The sequence below is a fragment of the Sebastes umbrosus genome, chromosome 12 (genome assembly GCF_015220745.1).
Source record: "Sebastes umbrosus isolate fSebUmb1 chromosome 12, fSebUmb1.pri, whole genome shotgun sequence".
In the NCBI taxonomy this organism is placed as follows: domain Eukaryota; kingdom Metazoa; phylum Chordata; class Actinopteri; order Perciformes; family Sebastidae; genus Sebastes; species Sebastes umbrosus.
Window position 1 is genome coordinate 15,809,372 of NC_051280.1, and position 21,779 is coordinate 15,831,150.

Genomic DNA, 21,779 nt, shown 5'->3' on the forward strand with positions numbered 1-21,779 from the left:
CCAGATTGTGGATGCATAAAGATAAAAAATCATCCACCAACTGCCATCCAACTTCACACCTTGACTTTAATAAATTGTTGGAACGGCTCTCTGGATCCTGTGTTTAAATGTGCACCACATCAAATGTTTTATGAACCAACACCACCACAAGCAAGATAGCTTCTTCATTCATGTTGGACTAGATAGCACTGAAGAATGTCAACCAGCGACTATAGGGAGCTGTTCTTTTCCCCTACAACACAAAGAAAGACAATGAGTTTACATACGAACTATGAAAGTAAAATCCTGCCATAGGAAAGACATACTGTTGGGGCGAAAGCAACCTTTGGTCACAACGCCTTTCTTCACCTGAAAATAAAGTAAGTGTTGTAACTAAGACTTTTTTTTTTTTTTTCACTTTAGTCTTTATTGCTTTTTTTGCATACACAAATAAAACACACATATAAAAACGAAACTTGCAACAGTGCAGTGAGGGGTTCAGTTTACAACTGATGATGCAGTATTCAGGGTTATTTTCTTATTAAAACATTTTCCAATAACTTACAGTTTTTACAATACAATTATACAGTGCTTATGTCTTTATGTCTATACCTAATCTATTTTTCCCATTTTCTGTTAAACTCATCTTCTTTCACTTTTAGAGAATAAGTCATTTTCTCCATCACAAATATTCCCTGTACTATTTCTAACCATTGACTAAGTCTGGGGGTGTCCGCTACAAGCCATTTTCTTGTAATGGCCTTTCTGCCAGCTGTGAGTAGGATTTTAACCAAGTACTGATCTTCCTTCAGCACCACTGAAGTTATATTACCCAGGTACAAAATGGAACATTTCTTAATGATTATATATCCTAATACCTCCTTTAATACTGAGTTCACTCTGTCCCAAAATGGTTCTATTTTTGGGCAACTCCAGAAGATATGTGCATGATTTGCATCTGTATGGCCACATTGTCTCCAGCATGTTTGTTGCCTTAGAATTTGCTTGCTTTTTATGTTAGGCGTAATGAAGAAACAAATCAGATTTTTCCAATTAAATTCTCTCCAGAATTGTGAATTAGTGGATGTCTGTAGTGTTACACACATATCATGCCATTCTTCTTCTGAGATTTTGATGTTCAATTCCTTTTCCCACTTTAATTTCACATAGGATGTAGTCTTTGCTTGACATTCCATTAAGCCATGATAAAGTTTAGAGATAATCCTTGATGCTTTTTGATGATATGCATTGACTATAACTTCTACCACTGGATTCTTCTCTTCTGGTGCCTCCCTTTTTACTTTTTTGTTGTAATATTCTCTCAGTTGGAAATATCTAAACAAGTCTTGGTTGCGAAGTGCAAATCTGTCCTTCAAATCTTGAAAACTTCTTAGGTCTCCATTTTTAGTAACAGCACAAAACGCAGTCATTCCTTTTTTCATCCATTCTTTAAATGTTGAGTCATACATCCCTGGTTTAAATTCACCATCCAAAGCTATCCATTTTAACACTTTTTGTCGATTTTTCAATTTAAGTTGTCTGGTAAGAGTGAACCAGGTTTCCAAAGTAAATATTGTTATTGGATCGATTATACTCCTGATATGCCCTGGAAGCGCTTTTTCTCCCAAGAGTGTTTGGATGTGGAAATCAGGGATACATGTCTCAATCTCTTTCCACCTAGCTATGTAGCTAGTAACTGTTCTTAAAGGACTCCTGTGCACCTGTGTTGGGTCAGTTTGCCCTGGATCTGATGATGAACCCTCCACAACCAGGAGATCCCTCATACCCACTTTATTGTGTGGTGAGACCAAAGATATGCAGTTCAGATTACTATTTTGCAGGATGTCTAATAGAATGCTTTTCTTAAGCAATTTAAAAGTGGTATTTACTCTGATATTGTTTTTGTTCTTGCCTTTAACTTCTGCAGGAGACACAACACATCAGAACCACGCTGGTTAAGAATGTAAAGAGAGTCTTTGAGGTAGTAAACAGTCTGCCGGGTTTCTGCAGCCAGCCAGTGGAAGGAGGAGCATTTGCGTTCCCCAGACTGCATCTTCCACCTAAAGCCATTCAGAAAGCCAAGGTTACAATACTATCTCATAGAACCAAGTATTCACTGCAAAATCAGAGCAATATCATCATTAAAACAAATTTGTCACATATCTACTGTATCAGTCATAAAATATTTAACATTCACGGTTAGGTTTTTGTTTATTTTAGGAAATGGGAATGCATCCAGATGATTTCTACTGTATCAGACTACTGGAGGAGGCCGGTGTGTTTGTCAGTCCTGGTAGTCAGTACGGACAAAAGGAGGGCACGCACCACATCAGGTACAATACATAATTTAAACCAAGCATTATTATTCTGAATACAGGCTTTATTATGCAAAAAGCATGTTTTCTAGTTAAAACAAACACGGTTTAATAACGATAAGTTGAAAATTTTACCTTTAACCCTCCTTTCTTTCTGCAGATTTTGCATTATGACCCCCGAGGACACAATGGAAGAATTACTGAGGCGTCTGACCAGCTTTCAAACCCAGTTCATGAAGGATTTTTCTTAAACAAGGATACTAAGAAAAACAGAGTTTCTTTTCGCACTTCCATCTATCTGCAGTTCAATATTTCATTGAAATAATAAAAAAAAGGATGTGACTATTTTCCTCATGGTGGCAAGTGAATATTTATTGCAATAAATATGCCCAATGAATAGGATAAACAGTTACAGATAATGGATGGATGAACTTCTGCTTTTCAGAAAGCAAATCACCATAAATAATAAACCACAGTCCAAAATCCAAACCAATGGATTTCCTCACTCTACATGAGAGTTCATCATTTACCTCAACAATAACAGTAGCAGACAACAGTCCACTATGGATTTTTGCTCTTCAAGAGCCCTGATTAGTTAGGCAGAATATTGAGTCAGGTACTCAAATGGTCTTTAAAAAACAATAACACACAAACTAGCAGATCCAACATACACATGTAGAAAGAGCTTTCCATCTTAACAAGAGTTGGTGATTGCAGCAGCTCCAACGTCTCAACTCACAGCGCACCAGAGAGCATCCAGGAAATGATACTTCTACTGTGTTTCTGTTCACTGGGACATGAGAGAAAGGACAGAGAGTTTATTCATGAAGAAATGATGACTCACTGCAAGGGAATCTAAGAGGGTGATAATATTTATGCTTCGGAGGAGCACGTTTACATAATATTTTGTAGTTACAGTTTTGAGCTAAATATATTTTTTTAAATGCACAGTTCTGAAAGCATTTTACGCTAACACAGCAGACAGACCTGGGTCAATTCTTTTTTTAAGTCAGCATGAAGGGCTGAGTAGCCTAAAATCATTGCTGTACAAGTTGTTGTAAGTCAAACAACAGAAATAACTCTTGAATCAGAATATTTATTCAATGGATGTGAAAAGAGATGTTAAGGACTTGAAAAAAATGTGCCACTTTTAATGTGGAGGTCCAATCAGTGCTGATCTTAAATGTCGTCCACTGACTAAATAAACAAAATAAAATCACAAAATGTCGATGAAGGAAATATACTTTCAGACAGGACTTTGGACAACATCTCTCACAGCTTCTTGCTCTGGACAGTCCAACACTTGGGATAAGAAATATACAGCAAAATAACAGATAAAAAAAAATATAAAAAGCCATTGCTGTCATTCAGTACCTTGCAGTTAGGACTGTGGATTTTGGCTTGTACCACTGAACTCTACAGTGGGGTGTGCAGGATCTCAGGGATGGGGAAGGGAGTCATGGATTACAGCTGCTTTCATGGGAACAGGTGGTAGGATTGTCCTGGCTGATATCACCCTGCTCTCCCTTTTCTCTGAATGACATTAGAATGAGATATCCAAACTGTGTCCAGTCAAGAGACCTGAAAACCAAAATGAAATCAACTTGAATTATTCTCAGAAAATACAACAAATCACAAGCTTAGTTTTTGCAGATCTGAAATTGTTTACAATGAAACAGATACTTTGAAACTAACCTTAGTCCGTGGGTCATAATTCTGCTCTTTATGAGTTCCTGCATCCACCACATGGACGATGTCATATATGGTGATGGAGGTCTCAGCAATGTTAGTGGTGAGAACAATCTTCCTCTGGGTCACTTGGGGGCGCTGGAACACTGCCTGCTGGTCTGCTACTGATAAACTAGAGTGCACTAAAAGAAAAGGGGAAAATACATTAGAAATCCTTTCTCTATACTTGGAGGACAAAAGACCAGTCTTTGTAAATCTGTCTGTACTCTCTTACATGGCAAGATCATCTGTGAGCCTGAGGAGAAGTGGTGCCTCTCCTCCAGTTTCTCTTGAACAGCCCTGATGTCCTGCCAACCAGGGAGGAAACACAACACTGCACCTGAAGCATGAGGGGAGAGCATTTTTGACAAATATGATTCAGAGCCATCATCTTAAAGGCCGCTATAAAAGCAAAAAAGGTTGGTTAGTTACCTGGCTCACCACGTCTGTCAATGTGCTCGATAACATCAGCTACTAAATCTACATCTGGTGTAACATCCTCTCTTCCTCCCTTGAACAAGATAAAATACAAATTCATGAGACACACGACAAGAGAAAAGAAACTTGCACACCAAACATACTAAAGTGGGAATACATTACAGTCTCACCTGCTTGTCTGTCTCCACTCTCTTTTGGACTTGGGCGTCCCATCTCTCTCAGCACTTCCTCCAGGTATCTGTCCCTCACTGGGTGTATGAATTGAGGCACTTTAACAATTTGGTAGACCCCAAAGTACTGGGACAGCCTCTGCTTGTCCCCAGTAGCGCTCATAAGCACCACTCGTAGGTCAGGGTTCTCCTTTAAGCTCAAACGCAGTAGAGCCAGCAGCAGGTCTGTGTTAATAATGTCCCTCTCGTGAACCTCATCCACCACCACATGGCTGATTCCCTTCAGGGACGGGTTCAACTGCAGCTTCCTCAGCAGGACGCCAAATGTGAGGAAGAGTAAGGCTCCTCTGCTCTGCTGGTCAGCTCTCAAGTCTCACCAAATAATTAAGGGCTCGCTCTCTCCCATTGCCTCCATGTCTGAAATAAAACCATTAGGTATGTAGATTATATGCTGGAACTTTCATGCTTTAGTCATAAAATGAGTCATGAATCAGTTATCTGCCCCATAGCAGGCTGTCACTAAACTACACTGTTAATAAGTCACTTATGGCCGTAGATCTTCCATGTACATCTTTAACCAAAACTCCTACCTACAAGCAAATCATTTATGTGGCAGCAAGTTGAGAGAGACAGTTCAGTGAGACACAGCCGCTGGTCTGGAAGAAGTGAAGAGGAATTACAGAGATGTCTGTCCTGAAGGAGATGAGACCAAATGTGAGGAACATGAAGCAGTTAGAGTGTATAAGCCTGGCCAGACGAGCAAGCCAGATCAAGGAAGAGCTCAAACAGGTAAAGAAAAAAAAGTTATTGACATATTTGCAATAATGATTCAGTTTTCTGACCTGTTTATGCTTTAAATTCACTGGTCCAAACAGGGAGTGAGAAAGCCATACAAAGAGGTGATAGATGTCTTCTGGGGAGACCCACACACGGCAGGTGTGAAGCCTCTATCATTTGTCCGACAGGTAATCTGTGACCCTCAAACACTACTCATCTGCAAACTGTATTAAAACTGCATGTGCAAGTTAATGCATCTTCTTTTGGCTAAACTCTCTGTCGTATTCTATGACTTCATATTTTGCAGGTTTTTGCAGCATGTCTTTACCCTCAGCTGGTGGACAGTGACAAACTGCCAGTGGACGCCAGACAGAGGGCTCAGATGCTGCTTAAGGGATGTGCTGGAGGGAGTGTAGGTAAGGGCTGTGTATGTGATATTACAATGGAAATGTTAAAGAGTCAAATCGCTCAAATTACAAAATAATTCCTACTTTTCTACTGACTTATACTGATACCTCACCAAGCAGATAGTTTTTGTTTGATTTGTCTATGTTTTGAGATATGTGTCTCCAAGATTTCTGCCGCCATCCCAGAATAAAGGAGAATTGAATTTTGTATGATGTCCTCACTGCATACACAAAACTCAGAGTGTACTGCCATGCTAATTGTTTTAAGTGTGATATTTCAATCTCTTGAGCACCACAAATTAAATTCCATTTCCAATTCCTCAGGTTCTTATACTGCTTCAGCGGGTATGCCAGAAATAGTCCAGAGAGTCTCTGAATTCATAACGAGACGAGATGGTGGAGCTCCATCTTACCCTGAAAACATATACATAAGCCCCGGCTCACAGTGGGCACTCACGGTAACAATTACTATTACTGACTTACTGTAATAGTATATGATGTGTCTCTTCCTCCTGTAGATTATTATCATCCTCTAGTCAACACAATCTTTTCCTGTGCTTATTAGAACATTCTCAACGTCTTGGTGAACAGGAAAGCTTCACCCAGAACAGGTGTGCTGACTCCATCGCCATCCTACTCCGTTTCCACTTTGTCCATAATGGAACTGGGAGCAGCTATCGTTCCCTACGACCTCAATGAGGAGCAGGGCTGGGAGCTGCAGGTGGAGGAGCTGCATCGAGCACTGGAATCTGCAAAGGGAGTCTGCAACCCTGTAGCCCTGTATGTCATCAACCCTGGAAATCCCACAGGTAGTAAAAGCTCACCAGAATGGACATCATCTAAGTATATATTTGTGTTTCAAACTATATGTATCACATGGTTGTTTTCATACCATGTTATTTGTAGGTCATGTTCAAAGCCCGAAATCAATGCAAGAGGTGATCCGGTTCGTTTCAGAGAAGAGGCTCTTCCTTCTGGCTGATGAGGTGGATGTTTTCAAGCATTGTCATTTAACCAGAGAAAATCAAAAATATGAACAAATATGTGTAAATAAACATTTGGATTTTCTGTTTGTCTCCTCCACAGGTCTATCAGGACTGTGTTTATGGGGAAAAGAGTGAATTTGTCTCTTACAAGAGGGTTCTGTCTGAGATGGGTCCTCCTTTTTCAGACACAGTGGAGCTGGCGTCCTTCCACTCAGCATCCAAAGGCATCCTGGGAGAGTACGTTCTCAGTTGGCAAAACAATCTCACCACAAGATCGACGAGACAAGAAGTCCTAAAAGTGCTTTGAAAAATGGAAATTTGAACATCTGCAATTCCATCACAGCTGGGCAATCTCCGACTGCTGTGGAAGATCGTATGATTTGACCGAAAGCTCCAAAACAGCTACTAACTGGATTCTTCTCTCTCCCTCCAGGTGTGGTCTGCGTGGTGGGTATGTGGAGCTGGTAAATCTGGACCCTGCTGTTATGAAATACATCTACAAACTGTTCTCAAAGGACTCCTGTGCACCTGTGTTGGGTCAGTTTGCCCTGGATCTGATGATGAACCCTCCACAACCAGGAGATCCCTCATACCCACTTTATTGTGTGGTGAGACCAAAGATATGCAGTTCAGATTACTATTTTGCAGGATGTCTAATAGAATGCTTTTCTTAAGCAATTTAAAAGTGGTATTTACTCTGATATTGTTTTTGTTCTTGCCTTTAACTTCTGCAGGAGACACAACACATCAGAACCAAGCTGGTTAAGAATGTAAAGAGAGTCTTTGAGGTAGTAAACAGTCTGCCGGGTTTCTGCAGCCAGCCAGTGGAAGGAGGAGCATTTGCGTTCCCCAGACTGCATCTTCCACCTAAAGCCATTCAGAAAGCCAAGGTTACAATACTATCTCATAGAACCAAGTATTCACTGCAAAATCAGAGCAATATCATCATTAAAACAAATTTGTCACATATCTACTGTATCAGTCATAAAATATTTAACATTCACGGTTAGGTTTTTGTTTATTTTAGGAAATGGGAATGCATCCAGATGTTTTCTACTGTATCAGACTACTGGAGGAGGCCGGTGTGTTTGTCGGTCCTGGTAGTCAGTACGGACAAAAGGAGGGCACGCACCACATCAGGTACAATACATCATTTAAACCAAGCATTATTATTCTGAATACAGGCTTTATTATGCAAAAAGCATGTTTTCTAGTTAAAACAAACACGGTTTAATAACGATAAGTTGAAAATTTTACCTTTAACCCTCCTTTCTTTCTGCAGATTTTGCTTTATGACCCCCGAGGACACAATGGAAGAATTACTGAGGCGTCTGACCAGCTTTCAAACCCAGTTCATGAAGGATTTTTCTTAAACAAGGATACTAAGAAAAACAGAGTTTCTTTTCGCACTTCCATCTATCTGCAGTTCAATATTTCATTGAAATAATAAAAAAAAGGATGTGACTATTTTCCTCATGGTGGCAAGTGAATATTTATTGCAATAAATATGCCCAATGAATAGGATAAACAGTTACAGATAATGGATGGATGAACTTCTGCTTTTCAGAAAGCAAATCACCATAAATAATAAACCACAGTCCAAAATCCAAACCAATGGATTACCTCACTCTACATGAGAGTTCATCATTTACCTCAACAATAACAGTAGCAGACAACAGTCCACTACGGATTTTTGCTCTTCAAGAGCCCTGATTAGTTAGGCAGAATATTGAGTCAGGTACTCAAATGGTCTTTAAAAAACAATAACACACAAACTAGCAGATCCAACATACACATGTAGAAAGAGCTTTCCATCTTAACAAGAGTTGGTGATTGCAGCAGCTCCAACGTCTCAACTCACAGCGCACCAGAGAGCATCCAGGAAATGATACTTCTACTGTGTTTCTGTTCACTGGGACATGAGAGAAAGGACAGAGAGTTTATTCATGAAGAAATGATGACTCACTGCAAGGGAATCTAAGAGGGTGATAATATTTATGCTTCGGGGGAGCACGTTTACATAATATTTTGTAGTTACAGTTTTGAGCTAAATATATTTTTTTAAATGCACAGTTCTGAAAGCATTTTACGCTAACACAGCAGACAGACCTGGGTCAATTCTTTTTTTAAGTCAGCATGAAGGGCTGAGTAGCCTAAAATCATTGCTGTACAAGTTGTTGTAAGTCAAACAACAGAAATAACTCTTGAATCAGAATATTTATTCAATGGATGTGAAAAGAGATGTTAAGGACTTGAAAAAAATGTGCCACTTTTAATGTGGAGGTCCAATCAGTGCTGATCTTAAATGTCGTCCACTGACTAAATAAACAAAATAAAATCACAAAATGTCGATGAAGGAAATATACTTTCAGACAGGATTTTGGACAACATCTCTCACAGCTTCTTGCTCTGGACAGTCCAACACTTGGGATAAGAAATATACAGCAAAATAACAGATAAAAAAAAATATAAAAAGCCATTGCTGTCATTCAGTACCTTGCAGTTAGGACTGTGGATTTTGGCTTGTACCACTGAACTCTACAGTGGGGTGTGCAGGATCTCAGGGATGGGGAAGGGAGTCATGGATTCCAGCTGCTTTCATGGGAACAGGTGGTAGGATTGTCCTGGCTGATATCACCCTGCTCTCCCTTTTCTCTGAATGACATTAGAATGAGATATCCAAACTGTGTCCAGACAGGAGACCTGAAAACCAAAATGAAACCAACTGAATTATTCTCAGAAAATACAACAAATTGCAAGGTTTACAATAAGACAGATACTTTGAAACTAACCTTAGTCCGTGGGTCATAATTCTGCTCTTTGTGAGTTCCTGCATCCACCACATGGACGATGTCATCTATGGTGATGGAGGTCTCAGCAATGTTAGTGGTGAGAACAATCTTCCTCTGGGTCACTTGGGGGCGCTGGAACACTGCCTGCTGGTCTGCTACTGATAAACTAGAGTGCACTAAAAGAAAAGGGGAAAATACATTAGAAATCCTTTCTCTATACTTGGAGGACAAAAGACCAGTCTTTGTAAATCTGTCTGTACTCTCTTACATGGCAAGATCATCTGTGAGCCTGAGGAGAAGTGGTGCCTCTCCTCCAGTTTCTCTTGAACAGCCCTGATGTCCTGCCAACCAGGGAGGAAACACAACACTGCACCTGAAGCATGAGGGGAGAGCATTTTTGACAAATATGATTCAGAGCCATCATCTTAAAGGCCGCTATAAAAGCAAAAAAGGTTGGTTAGTTACCTGGCTCACCACGTCTGTCAATGTGCTCGATAACATCAGCTACTAAATCTACATCTGGTGTAACATCCTCTCTTCCTCCCTTGAACAAGATAAAATACAAATTCATGAGACACACGACAAGAGAAAAGAAACTTGCACACCAAACATACTAAAGTGGGAATACATTACAGTCTCACCTGCTTGTCTGTCTCCACTCTCTTTTGGACTTGGGCGTCCCATCTCTCTCAGCACTTCCTCCAGGTATCCGTCCCTCACTGGGTGTATGAATTGAGGCACTTTAACAATTTGGTAGACCCCAAAGTACTGGGACAGCCTCTGCTTGTCCCCAGTAACGCTCATAAGCACCACTCGTAGGTCAGGGTTCTCCTTTAAGCTCAAACGCAGTAGAGCCAGCAGCAGGTCTGTGTTAATAATGTCCCTCTCGTGAACCTCATCCACCACCACATGGCTGATTCCCTTCAGGGACGGGTTCAACTGCAGCTTCCTCAGCAGGACGCCAAATGTGAGGAAGAGTAAGGCTCCTCTGCTCTGCTGGTCAGCTCTCAAGTCTCACCAAATAATTAAGGGCTCGCTCTCTCCCATTGCCTCCATGTCTGAAATAAAACCATTAGGTATGTAGATTATATGCTGGAACTTTCATGCTTTAGTCATAAAATGAGTCATGAATCAGTTATCTGCCCCATAGCAGTTTGTCACTGAACTACACTGTTAATAAGTCACTTATGGCCATAGATCTTCCATGTACATCTTTAACCAAAACTCCTACCTACAAGCAAATCACTTATGTGGCAGCAAGTTGAGAGAGACAGTTCAGTGAGACACAGCCGCTGGTCTGGAAGAAGTGAAGAGGAATTACAGAGATGTCTGTCCTGAAGGAGATGAGACCAAATGTGAGGAACATGAAGCAGTTAGAGTGTACAAGCCTGGTCAGACGAGCAAGCCAGATCAAGGAAGAGCTCAAACAGGTAAAGAAAAAAAAGTTATTGACATATTTGCAATAATGATTCAGTTTTCTGACCTGTTTATGCTTTAAATTCACTGGTCCAAACAGGGAGTGAGAAAGCCATACAAAGAGGTGATAGATGTCTTCTGGGGAGACCCACACACGGCAGGTGTGAAGCCTCTATCATTTGTCCGACAGGTAATCTGTGACCCTCAAACACTACTCATCTGCAAACTGTATTAAAACTGCATGTGCAAGTTAATGCATCTTCTTTTGGCTAAACTCTCTATCTTATTCTATGACTTCATATTTTGCAGGTTTTTGCAGCATGTCTTTACCCTCAGCTGGTGGACAGTGACAAACTGCCAGTGGACGCCAGACAGAGGGCTCAGATGCTGCTTAAGGGATGTGCTGGAGGGAGTGTAGGTAAGGGCGGTGTATGTGATATTACAATGGAAATGTTAAAGAGTCAAATCGCTCAAATTACAAAATAATTCCTACTTTTCTACTGACTTATACTGATATCTCACCAAGCAGATAGTTTTTGTTTGATTTGTCTATGTTTTGAGATATGTGTCTCCAAGATTTCTGCTGCCATCCCAGAATAAAGGAGAATTGAATTTTGTATGATGTCCTCACTGCATACACAAAACTCAGAGTGTACTGCCATGCTAATTGTTTTAAGTGTGATATTTCAATCTCTTGAGCACCACAAATTAAATTCCATTTCCAATTCCTCAGGTTCCTATACTGCTTCAGCGGGTATGCCAGAAATAGTCCAGAGAGTCTCTGAATTCATAACGAGACGAGATGGTGGAGCTCCATCTTACCCTGAAAACATATACATAAGCTCCGGCTCACAGTGGGCACTCACGGTAACAATTACTATTACTGATTTACTGTAATAGTATATGATGTGTCTCTTCCTCCTGTAGATTATTATCATCCTCTAGTCAACACAATCTTTTCCTGTGCTTATTAGAACATTCTCAACGTCTTGGTGAACAGGAAAGCTTCACCCAGAACAGGTGTGCTGACTCCATCGCCATCCTACTCCGTTTCCATTTTGTCCATAATGGAACTGGGAGCAGCTATCGTTCCCTACGACCTCAATGAGGAGCAGGGCTGGGAGCTGCAGGTGGAGGAGCTGCATCGAGCACTGGAATCTGCAAAGGGAGTCTGCAACCCTGTAGCCCTGTATGTCATCAACCCTGGAAATCCCACAGGTAGTAAAAGCTCACCAGAATGGACATCATCTAAGTATATATTTGTGTTTCAAACTATATGTATCACATGGTTGTTTTCATACCATGTTATTTGTAGGTCATGTTCAAAGCCCGAAATCAATGCAAGAGGTGATCCGGTTCGTTTCAGAGAAGAGGCTCTTCCTTCTGGCTGATGAGGTGGATGTTTTCAAGCATTGTCATTTAACCAGAGAAAATCAAAAATATGAACAAATATGTGTAAATAAACATTTGGATTTTCTGTTTGTCTCCTCCACAGGTCTATCAGGACTGTGTTTATGGGGAAAAGAGTGAATTTGTCTCTTACAAGAGGGTTCTGTCTGAGATGGGTCCTCCTTTTTCAGACACAGTGGAGCTGGCGTCCTTCCACTCAGCATCCAAAGGCATCCTGGGAGAGTACGTTCTCAGTTGGCAAAACAATCTCACCACAAGATCGACGAGACAAGAAGTCCTAAAAGTGCTTTGAAAAATGGAAATTTGAACATCTGCAATTCCATCACAGCTGGGCAATCTCCGACTGCTGTGGAAGATCGTATGATTTGACCGAAAGCTCCAAAACAGCTACTAACTGGATTCTTCTCTCTCCCTCCAGGTGTGGTCTGCGTGGTGGGTATGTGGAGCTGGTAAATCTGGACCCTGCTGTTATGAAATACATCTACAAACTGTTCTCAAAGGACTCATGTGCACCTGTGTTGGGTCAGTTTGCCCTGGATCTGATGATGAACCCTCCACAACCAGGAGATCCCTCATACCCACTTTATTGTGTGGTGAGACCAAAGATATGCAGTTCAGATTACTATTTTGCAGGATGTCTAATGGAATGCTTTTCTTAAGCAATTTAAAAGTGGTATTTACTCTGATATTGTTTTTGTTCTTGCCTTTAACTTCTGCAGGAGACACAACACATCAGAACCACGCTGGTTAAGAATGTAAAGAGAGTCTTTGAGGTAGTAAACAGTCTGCCGGGTTTCTGCAGCCAGCCAGTGGAAGGAGGAGCATTTGCGTTCCCCAGACTGCATCTTCCACCTAAAGCCATTCAGAAAGCCAAGGTTACAATACTATCTCATAGAACCAAGTATTCACTGCAAAATCAGAGCAATATCATCATTAAAACAACTTCGTCACATATCTACTGTATCAGTCATAAAATATTTAACATTCACGGTTAGGTTTTTGTTTATTTTAGGAAATGGGAATGCATCCAGATGTTTTCTACTGTATCAGACTACTGGAGGAGGCCGGTGTGTTTGTCAGTCCTGGTAGTCAGTACGGACAAAAGGAGGGCACGCACCACATCAGGTACAATACATAATTTAAACCAAGCATTATTATTCTGAATACAGGCTTTATTATGCAAAAAGCATGTTTTCTAGTTAAAACAAACACGGTTTAATAACGATAAGTTGAAAATTTTACCTTTAACCCTCCTTTCTTTCTGCAGATTTTGCATTATGACCCCCGAGGACACAATGGAAGAATTACTGAGGCGCCTGACCAGCTTTCAAACCCAGTTCATGCAGGATTTTTCTTAAACAAGGGCACTAAGAAAATAAGAGCTTCTTTTCACACTTCCATCTATCTGCAGTTCAACAATTCATTCAAACAATAAAAAAGGATCTGACCATTTTCCTCATGGTGGCAAGTGAATATTTATTGCAATAAATATGCCCAATGTCAGCTGGGATCGGCTCCAGCCCCCCGCAACCCTGAATAGGATAAACAGTTACAGATAATGGATGGATGGAAATATGACATCATTTATTGCATGCAGTCTGTTTTAATAACCTTTGGCCAATGACCCTTCTGAGTAAAATTCAACTTCTGCTTTTCAGAAAGCACAAATCACCATAAATAATAAACCACAGTCCAAAATCCAAACCAATGGATTACCTCACTCTACATGAGAGTTCATCATTTACCTCAACAATAACAGTAGCAGACAACAGTCCACTACGGATTTTTGCTCTTCAAGAGTCCTGATTAGTTAAACAGAGTATAACTCATTTACTCAAACTTTCTTTAAGAAAACAACATTCAAACCATCATCCTCTTTGGTTCCTCTGTACCAGCCAGCAGATCCAACGCACACGTGTAGAAAGTTCTCAATGTCATCAATCCACCTCACTGTCACTGTTATCACTGTTGTGGTTCTGAGCAAAAGGGTTTGAGTCTGTATTGTTGAGCAGCTCTACGAGTAAAGAGATGAGCTTTCCGTCTTGAGAAGAGTTGTTGATTGCGTTGCTGGGATTGTTGAGGTTGCGGTACAGCATGGTCTGAATGGAAGTGCGGAGCTCCCACAGCAGCTCCCAGGTCTCAACTGATAACTCACAGCGCACCAGAGAGCATCCAGGAAAGGATACGTCCACTCTGTCTCCGTTCACTGGGACATGAGAGAAAGGACAGAGAAAGATTTGCTGCAAGTCTGAGAATCTAAGAGGGTGATAATGTTTAAGTGTTTCGGAGGAACACCTCGATATAATATTCTGTAGTTACTGTTTTGAGCAAAATGTTTTTTAATGCACATTTCTGAAATAAATTTAATTATGGAAGCCGAGAATGGTTGTGCTTGCAATTCATTTTTTTATGTCTTTATAGAGATAATTAACTCCTTATCCCGAGAAAACAAGCTTCGTTATGTTGAGATAACGACATTATTAACTCGTTATCACGGGAAAAAACAAATGGGCGTTTCCTCTTATTACTTAAAATGTTTGGGTCAAATCAGCTGACGGTTAATGCATTTAAACGGCTCAGATAGAGGGTAGGGCATTCACAAAATACATATATGGAAATAAGGTCAAATGTATTCTAGTCACAAGAAGTATAAAACTTGTTACCTGTTCATCACTACGAGCAAATCCTTTCACATTGTCATCCAATACATTCTTTTTAGAAAAATATAGATTATAGACGCTTCAAGGCGAAATAACAAAACCTCCCAAACAGTAAACGGCTAACATGAGCACAATATCAGGTTGATTAATGCAGTGAAATTGAATCTCAATTCAGTCTGATTAAGAGGGTTCTTTTGCCCTCTAATCCTTCTCCCAAGCACCAGTGCCTTTGTCATTAAACTCCTTTTTATGGAGAGCAGGACATACCTGTCTCTGTGATATCACAGTCTGTGAGCAGCAGCAGGGCGAGTGGATGGACTGTAGAAGAGTCTCTGATGAAAACGTTCCCGTTGGACTGGATAGCGCTGAAGAATGTCAACCAGCGACTAGGGAGCTGTTCTTTTCCCCTACAACACAAAGAAAGACAATGAGTTTACATACGCACTATGAAAGTAAAATCCTGCTGTAGGTGAATTTTGGAGCACATTCAAACCTGTTCACTGAGGCGCGGTGAAGCAGTACTGGCCCTCTGTGTGTGCGGAATGACATGCTGTTGGGGCGAAAGCGCCCTTTGGTCACAGCGCCTTTCTTCACCTGAGAATAAAATAAGTGTGAATTTTGCTGGAACATCTAATGTTGGCTTTGACCCAGACAGGTGCAAGTAGGCTTTTAGATAGACAACCATACTTTCCAACTTTAATATAATAAAATTATGCAACTTAGAAACAACACAAAAACAGATAATTAAAGACATACCTCCACTACTACAGTAAGAGTCCGTATTTAGATCTTTAATGGTGCACAGCAGGAAAATAGACTGTGTAAAGTAGTATAATAGACTTGTTTGCCATGTACCTGAATGAGGTTGGGATAGAGTCCAGCCAGCAGTACAGCTTTAAGCAGCTCATCCTGGTTGCTGTGCTCGTTGTAGAGAGAAGTGTGACGCTGGCACTCATTGGCACGAGACACCACCTCGGCTTCACGCAGGTTCTCGCTGAACTGAGAGATGAGACCTGCAGCACAGAAACAGATATCGTTAAATGCCGACAATGTACTGAGACAATGTCTAAATGAATGTGTGTGTGCTCTTCAAACTAACCATTGATGAATCGTAGGCTGAACCTTGACAGAGTGTGCTTGTGCAGATATTCATCCCTGTCCTCTCTGTCCCCGTCCTGCTGAAGTCTCCTCCAGCCCAACACACCTCTAATGAACACCAAATAGTCGCTGTAGCTGGACCTGTTCAGAGCCTCTTTCCCCTGGACAAACAGATGATAGACGACTGATTGATAACTAATTACTACAGGATTACAATTTATAACAAACAGGTGAGTGTTAAAACATCTCACCTTGCTAACAAGAGCTCTGTTCTGCATGCTGTTGTGAAAAGGGTCTCTGGTCAGACATGCAGCTACAGACAGCATGGGCAGAACACATCTGAACATGGCACTCAGGACCAGCACTTTGCCCAGTCGAGGGTCACACGACATGCATGAGACACGCTCTCCTAAAGGCGTCAGGGTTTCTGTCTTGTCCAGGACTCCTACAAAAGTCAACACAGACAGCTTAGACATTAATTTAATCTTGCATTCAGCATATAAAGTCAGACACACACGATGGCCACAGAACATCACTCACCAATGTCTTGTAGATTTCGGACAGCATCTCTCACAGCTACTTGATCCGGACTGTCCAACACTTGGGATAAGAAATCTACAGCCTGCACACACACAAAGTTACATCATTCAATACATCAGAAATACACAAACTAGCAGAAAAAAATACACAAAAACCATTGTTCGCATTCAGTACCTTGCAGTTTGGACTGTGGATTTTCGCTTGTACTACTAAACTCTCCAGCGGGGTGCGCAGGATCTCAGGGATGGGGAAGGGAGTCATGGATTCCAGCTGCTGTCGTGGGAACAGGTGGTAGGATTGTCCTGGCTGACATCGCCCTGCTCTCCCTTTTCTCTGAATGACATTAGAATGAGATATCCAAACTGTGTCCAGACAGGAGACCTGAAAAACCAAAATGAAACCAACTGAATTATTCTCAGAAAATACAACAAATTGCAAGGTTTACAATAAGACAGATACTTTGAAACTAACCTTAGTCCGTGGGTCATAATTCTGCTCTTTGTGAGTTCCTGCATCCACCACATGGACGATGTCATCTATGGTGATGGAGGTCTCAGCAATGTTAGTGGTGAGAACAATCTTCCTCTGGGTCACTTGGGGGCGCTGGAACACTGCCTGCTGGTCTGCTACTGATAAACTAGAGTGCACTAAAAGAAAAGGGGAAAATACATTAGAAATCCTTTCTCTATACTTGGAGGACAAAAGACCAGTCTTTGTAAATCTGTCTGTACTCTCTTACATGGCAAGATCATCTGTGAGCCTGAGGAGAAGTGGTGCCTCTCCTCCAGTTTCTCTTGAACAGCCCTGATGTCCTGCCAACCAGGGAGGAAACACAACACTGCACCTGAAGCATGAGGGGAGAGCATTTTTGACAAATATGATTCAGAGCCATCATCTTAAAGGCCGCTATAAAAGCAAAAAAAGGTTGGTTAGTTACCTGGCTCACCACGTCTGTCAATGTGCTCGATAACATCAGCTACTAAATCTACATCTGGTGTAACATCCTCTCTTCCTCCCTTGAACAAGATAAAATACAAATTCATGAGACACACGACAAGAGAAAAGAAACTTGCACACCAAACATACTAAAGTGGGAATACATTACAGTCTCACCTGCTTGTCTGTCTCCACTCTCTTTGGACTTGGGCGTCCCATCTCTCTCAGCACTTCCTCCAGGTATCTGTCCCTCACTGGGTGTATGAATTGAGGCACTTTAACAATTTGGTAGACCCCAAAGTACTGGGACAGCCTCTGCTTGTCCCCAGTAACGCTCATAAGCACCACTCGTAGGTCAGGGTTCTCCTTTAAGCTCAAACGCAGTAGAGCCAGCAGCAGGTCTGTGTTAATAATGTCCCTCTCGTGAACCTCATCCACCACCACATGGCTGATTCCCTTCAGGGATGGGTTCAACTGCAGCTTCCTCAGCAGGACGCCAAATGTGAGGAAGAGTAAGGCTCCTCTGCTCTGCTGGTCAGCTCTCAAGTCTCACCAAATAATTAAGGGCTCGCTCTCTCCCATTGCCTCCATGTCTGAAATAAAACCATTAGGTATGTAGATTATATGCTGGAACTTTCATGCTTTAGTCATAAAATGAGTCATGAATCAGTTATCTGCCCCATAGCAGGCTGTCACTAAACTACACTGTTAATAAGTCACTTATGGCCATAGATCTTCCATGTACATCTTTAACCAAAACTCCTACCTACAAGCAAATCACTTATGTGGCAGCAAGTTGAGAGAGACAGTTCAGTGAGACACAGCCGCTGGTCTGGAAGAAGTGAAGAGGAATTACAGAGATGTCTGTCCTGAAGGAGATGAGACCAAATGTGAGGAACATGAAGCAGTTACAGTGTATAAGCCTGGCCAGACGAGCAAGCCAGATCAAGGAAGAGCTCAAACAGGTAAAGAAAAAAAAGTTATTGACATATTTGCAATAATGATTCAGTTTTCTGACCTGTTTATGCTTTAAATTCACTGGTCCAAACAGGGAGTGAGAAAGCCATACAAAGAGGTGATAGATGTCTTCTGGGGAGACCCACACACGGCAGGTGTGAAGCCTCTATCATTTGTCCGACAGGTAATCTGTGACCCTCAAACACTACTCATCTGCAAACTGTATTAAAACTGCATGTGCAAGTTAATGCATCTTCTTTTGGCTAAACTCTCTGTCGTATTCTATGACTTCATATTTTGCAGGTTTTTGCAGCATGTCTTTACCCTCAGCTGGTGGACAGTGACAAACTGCCAGTGGACGCCAGACAGAGGGCTCAGATGCTGCTTAAGGGATGTGCTGGAGGGAGTGTAGGTAAGGGCGGTGTATGTGATATTACAATGGAAATGTTAAAGAGTCAAATCGCTCAAATTACAAAATAATTCCTACTTTTCTACTGACTTATACTGATACCTCACCAAGCAGATAGTTTTTGTTTGATTTGTCTATGTTTTGAGATATGTGTCTCCAAGATTTCTGCCGCCATCCCAGAATAAAGGAGAATTGAATTTTGTATGATGTCCTCACTGCATACACAAAACTCAGAGTGTACTGCCATGCTAATTGTTTTAAGTGTGATATTTCAATCTCTTGAGCACCACAAATTAAATTCCATTTCCAATTCCTCAGGTTCTTATACTGCTTCAGCGGGTATGCCAGAAATAGTCCAGAGAGTCTCTGAATTCATAACGAGACGAGATGGTGGAGCTCCATCTTACCCTGAAAACATATACATAAGCCCCGGCTCACAGTGGGCACTCACGGTAACAATTACTATTACTGACTTACTGTAATAGTATATGATGTGTCTCTTCCTCCTGTAGATTATTATCATCCTCTAGTTAACACAATCTTTTCCTGTGCTTATTAGAACATTCTCAACGTCTTGGTGAACAGGAAAGCTTCACCCAGAACAGGTGTGCTGACTCCATCGCCATCCTACTCCGTTTCCACTTTGTCCATAATGGAACTGGGAGCAGCTATCGTTCCCTACGACCTCAATGAGGAGCAGGGCTGGGAGCTGCAGGTGGAGGAGCTGCATCGAGCACTGGAATCTGCAAAGGGAGTCTGCAACCCTGTAGCCCTGTATGTCATCAACCCTGGAAATCCCACAGGTAGTAAAAGCTCACCAGAATGGACATCATCTAAGTATATATTTGTGTTTCAAACTATATGTATCACATGGTTGTTTTCATACCATGTTATTTGTAGGTCATGTTCAAAGCCCGAAATCAATGCAAGAGGTGATCCGGTTCGTTTCAGAGAAGAGGCTCTTCCTTCTGGCTGATGAGGTGGATGTTTTCAAGCATTGTCATTTAACCAGAGAAAATCAAAAATATGAACAAATATGTGTAAATAAACATTTGGATTTTCTGTTTGTCTCCTCCACAGGTCTATCAGGACTGTGTTTATGGGGAAAAGAGTGAATTTGTCTCTTACAAGAGGGTTCTGTCTGAGATGGGTCCTCCTTTTTCAGACACAGTGGAGCTGGCGTCCTTCCACTCAGCATCCAGAGGCATCCTGGGAGAGTACGTTCTCAGTTGGCAAAACAATCTCACCACAAGATCGACGAGACAAGAAGTCCTAAAAGTGCTTTGAAAAATGGAAATTTGAACATCTGCAATTCCATCACAGCTGGGCAATCTCCGGCTGCTGTGGAAGATCGTATGATTTGACCGAAAGCTCCAAAACAGCTACTAACTGGACTCTTCTCTCTCCCTCCAGGTGTGGTCTGCGTGGTGGGTATGTGGAGCTGGTAAATCTGGACCCTGCTGTTATGAAATACATCTACAAACTGTTCTCAAAGGACTCCTGTGCACCTGTGTTGGGTCAGTTTGCCCTGGATCTGATGATGAACCCTCCACAACCAGGAGATCCCTCATACCCACTTTATTGTGTGGTGAGACCAAAGATATGCAGTTCAGATTACTATTTTGCAGGATGTCTAATAGAATGCTTTTCTTAAGCAATTTAAAAGTGGTATTTACTCTGATATTGTTTTTGTTCTTGCCTTTAACTTCTGCAGGAGACACAACACATCAGAACCACGCTGGTTAAGAATGTAAAGAGAGTCTTTGAGGTAGTAAACAGTCTGCCGGGTTTCTGCAGCCAGCCAGTGGAAGGAGGAGCGTTTGCGTTCCCCAGACTGCATCTTCCACCTAAAGCCATTCAGAAAGCCAAGGTTACAATACTATCTCATAGAACCAAGTATTCACTGCAAAATCAGAGCAATATCATCATTAAAACAAATTTGTCACATATCTACTGTATCAGTCAAAAAATATTTTACACCTGGTTATGTTTCTGTTTATTTTAGGAAATGGGAATGCATCCAGATGTTTTCTACTGTATCAGACTACTGGAGGAGGCCGGTGTGTTTGTCGGTCCTGGTAGTCAGTACGGACAAAAGGAGGGCACGCACCACATCAGGTACAATACATCATTTAAACCAAGCATTATTATTCTGAATACAGGCTTTATTATGCAAAAAGCATGTTTTCTAGTTAAAACAAACACGGTTTAATAACGATAAGTTGAAAATTTTACCTTTAACCCTCCTTTCTTTCTGCAGATTTTGCTTTATGACCCCCGAGGACACAATGGAAGAATTACTGAGGCGTCTGACCAGCTTTCAAACCCAGTTCATGAAGGATTTTTCTTAAACAAGGATACTAAGAAAAACAGAGTTTCTTTTCGCACTTCCATCTATCTGCAGTTCAATATTTCATTGAAATAATAAAAAAAAGGATGTGACTATTTTCCTCATGGTGGCAAGTGAATATTTATTGCAATAAATATGCCCAATGAATAGGATAAACAGTTACAGATAATGGATGGATGAACTTCTGCTTTTCAGAAAGCAAATCACCATAAATAATAAACCACAGTCCAAAATCCAAACCAATGGATTACCTCACTCTACATGAGAGTTCATCATTTACCTCAACAATAACAGTAGCAGACAACAGTCCACTACGGATTTTTGCTCTTCAAGAGCCCTGATTAGTTAGGCAGAATATTGAGTCAGGTACTCAAATGGTCTTTAAAAAACAATAACACACAAACTAGCAGA

At 41.2% G+C, this 21,779-nt stretch overlaps 5 protein-coding genes and 2 pseudogenes across 5 annotated transcripts; 4 read left to right on the forward strand and 3 right to left on the reverse strand.

Moving 5' to 3' along the window:
- The first annotated feature begins 1,689 nt into the window (after nt 1-1,689).
- LOC119498931 (alanine aminotransferase 2-like) lies at nt 1,690-2,566 on the forward strand. Its single transcript, XM_037788052.1, has 4 exons — nt 1,690-1,780; nt 1,907-2,062; nt 2,200-2,312; nt 2,455-2,566. The coding sequence occupies exons 1-4, from the start codon at nt 1,730-1,732 to the stop codon at nt 2,543-2,545; spliced, it is 411 nt and encodes a 136-aa protein (XP_037643980.1). The 5' UTR covers nt 1,690-1,729; the 3' UTR covers nt 2,546-2,566.
- A 1,000-nt stretch (nt 2,567-3,566) lies between these two features.
- LOC119499088 lies at nt 3,567-5,045 on the reverse strand (annotated as a pseudogene).
- A 236-nt stretch (nt 5,046-5,281) lies between these two features.
- Nucleotides 5,282-8,185, forward strand: LOC119498928 (alanine aminotransferase 2-like). Its single transcript, XM_037788049.1, has 11 exons — nt 5,282-5,419; nt 5,506-5,595; nt 5,715-5,823; nt 6,139-6,272; nt 6,380-6,623; nt 6,721-6,800; nt 6,901-7,037; nt 7,234-7,408; nt 7,535-7,690; nt 7,828-7,940; nt 8,083-8,185. The coding sequence occupies exons 1-11, from the start codon at nt 5,315-5,317 to the stop codon at nt 8,171-8,173; spliced, it is 1,434 nt and encodes a 477-aa protein (XP_037643977.1). The 5' UTR covers nt 5,282-5,314; the 3' UTR covers nt 8,174-8,185.
- A 1,009-nt stretch (nt 8,186-9,194) lies between these two features.
- LOC119499090 lies at nt 9,195-10,648 on the reverse strand (annotated as a pseudogene).
- A 206-nt stretch (nt 10,649-10,854) lies between these two features.
- On the forward strand, nt 10,855-13,862 carry LOC119499348 (alanine aminotransferase 2-like). Its single transcript, XM_037788628.1, has 11 exons — nt 10,855-11,022; nt 11,109-11,198; nt 11,318-11,426; nt 11,742-11,875; nt 11,983-12,226; nt 12,324-12,403; nt 12,504-12,640; nt 12,837-13,011; nt 13,138-13,293; nt 13,431-13,543; nt 13,686-13,862. The coding sequence occupies exons 1-11, from the start codon at nt 10,918-10,920 to the stop codon at nt 13,774-13,776; spliced, it is 1,434 nt and encodes a 477-aa protein (XP_037644556.1). The 5' UTR covers nt 10,855-10,917; the 3' UTR covers nt 13,777-13,862.
- An 11-nt stretch (nt 13,863-13,873) lies between these two features.
- Nucleotides 13,874-18,335, reverse strand: LOC119499092 (ATP-dependent RNA helicase DHX30-like). The gene is given in 14 exon segments (XM_037788275.1): nt 13,874-14,624; nt 15,346-15,485; nt 15,572-15,672; nt 15,934-16,091; nt 16,178-16,337; nt 16,428-16,621; nt 16,717-16,798; nt 16,891-17,097; nt 17,188-17,363; nt 17,456-17,560; nt 17,654-17,732; nt 17,830-18,175; nt 18,177-18,245; nt 18,331-18,335. Coding segments are annotated over 14 exon segments (2,091 nt in total). The 3' UTR covers nt 13,874-14,355.
- Nucleotides 18,336-18,512: 177 nt separating this feature from the next.
- Nucleotides 18,513-21,381, forward strand: LOC119499096 (alanine aminotransferase 2-like). The gene is made up of 11 exons (XM_037788281.1): nt 18,513-18,617; nt 18,704-18,793; nt 18,913-19,021; nt 19,337-19,470; nt 19,578-19,821; nt 19,919-19,998; nt 20,099-20,235; nt 20,432-20,606; nt 20,733-20,888; nt 21,024-21,136; nt 21,279-21,381. Exons 1-11 carry the CDS (start codon nt 18,513-18,515, stop codon nt 21,367-21,369), a joined length of 1,434 nt encoding a protein of 477 aa, XP_037644209.1. The 3' UTR covers nt 21,370-21,381.
- The last annotated feature ends 398 nt before the right edge of the window (nt 21,382-21,779 follow it).

What these genes read in the sequence shown, in the direction of transcription:
- LOC119498931 (XM_037788052.1), top strand. Translation starts at nt 1,730, where the DNA reads ATGATGAACCCTCCACAACCAGGAGATCCCTCATACCCACTTTATTGT. An exon ending in AAGCCATTCAGAAAGCCAAG is followed by an intron (nt 2,063 to 2,199) that starts GTTACAATACTA and finishes TGTTTATTTTAG; the next exon opens with GAAATGGGAATGCATCCAGA. An exon ending in GAGGGCACGCACCACATCAG is followed by an intron (nt 2,313 to 2,454) that starts GTACAATACATA and finishes TTCTTTCTGCAG; the next exon opens with ATTTTGCATTATGACCCCCG.
- LOC119498928 (XM_037788049.1), top strand. Translation starts at nt 5,315, where the DNA reads ATGTCTGTCCTGAAGGAGATGAGACCAAATGTGAGGAACATGAAGCAG. An exon ending in ATGTGCTGGAGGGAGTGTAG is followed by an intron (nt 5,824 to 6,138) that starts GTAAGGGCTGTG and finishes CCAATTCCTCAG; the next exon opens with GTTCTTATACTGCTTCAGCG. An exon ending in TCCAAAGGCATCCTGGGAGA is followed by an intron (nt 7,038 to 7,233) that starts GTACGTTCTCAG and finishes CTCTCCCTCCAG; the next exon opens with GTGTGGTCTGCGTGGTGGGT.
- LOC119499348 (XM_037788628.1), top strand. Translation starts at nt 10,918, where the DNA reads ATGTCTGTCCTGAAGGAGATGAGACCAAATGTGAGGAACATGAAGCAG. An exon ending in CTCTATCATTTGTCCGACAG is followed by an intron (nt 11,199 to 11,317) that starts GTAATCTGTGAC and finishes CATATTTTGCAG; the next exon opens with GTTTTTGCAGCATGTCTTTA. An exon ending in GCTCACAGTGGGCACTCACG is followed by an intron (nt 11,876 to 11,982) that starts GTAACAATTACT and finishes TGTGCTTATTAG; the next exon opens with AACATTCTCAACGTCTTGGT.
- LOC119499096 (XM_037788281.1), top strand. Translation starts at nt 18,513, where the DNA reads ATGTCTGTCCTGAAGGAGATGAGACCAAATGTGAGGAACATGAAGCAG. An exon ending in GCTCACAGTGGGCACTCACG is followed by an intron (nt 19,471 to 19,577) that starts GTAACAATTACT and finishes TGTGCTTATTAG; the next exon opens with AACATTCTCAACGTCTTGGT. An exon ending in CATACCCACTTTATTGTGTG is followed by an intron (nt 20,607 to 20,732) that starts GTGAGACCAAAG and finishes TAACTTCTGCAG; the next exon opens with GAGACACAACACATCAGAAC.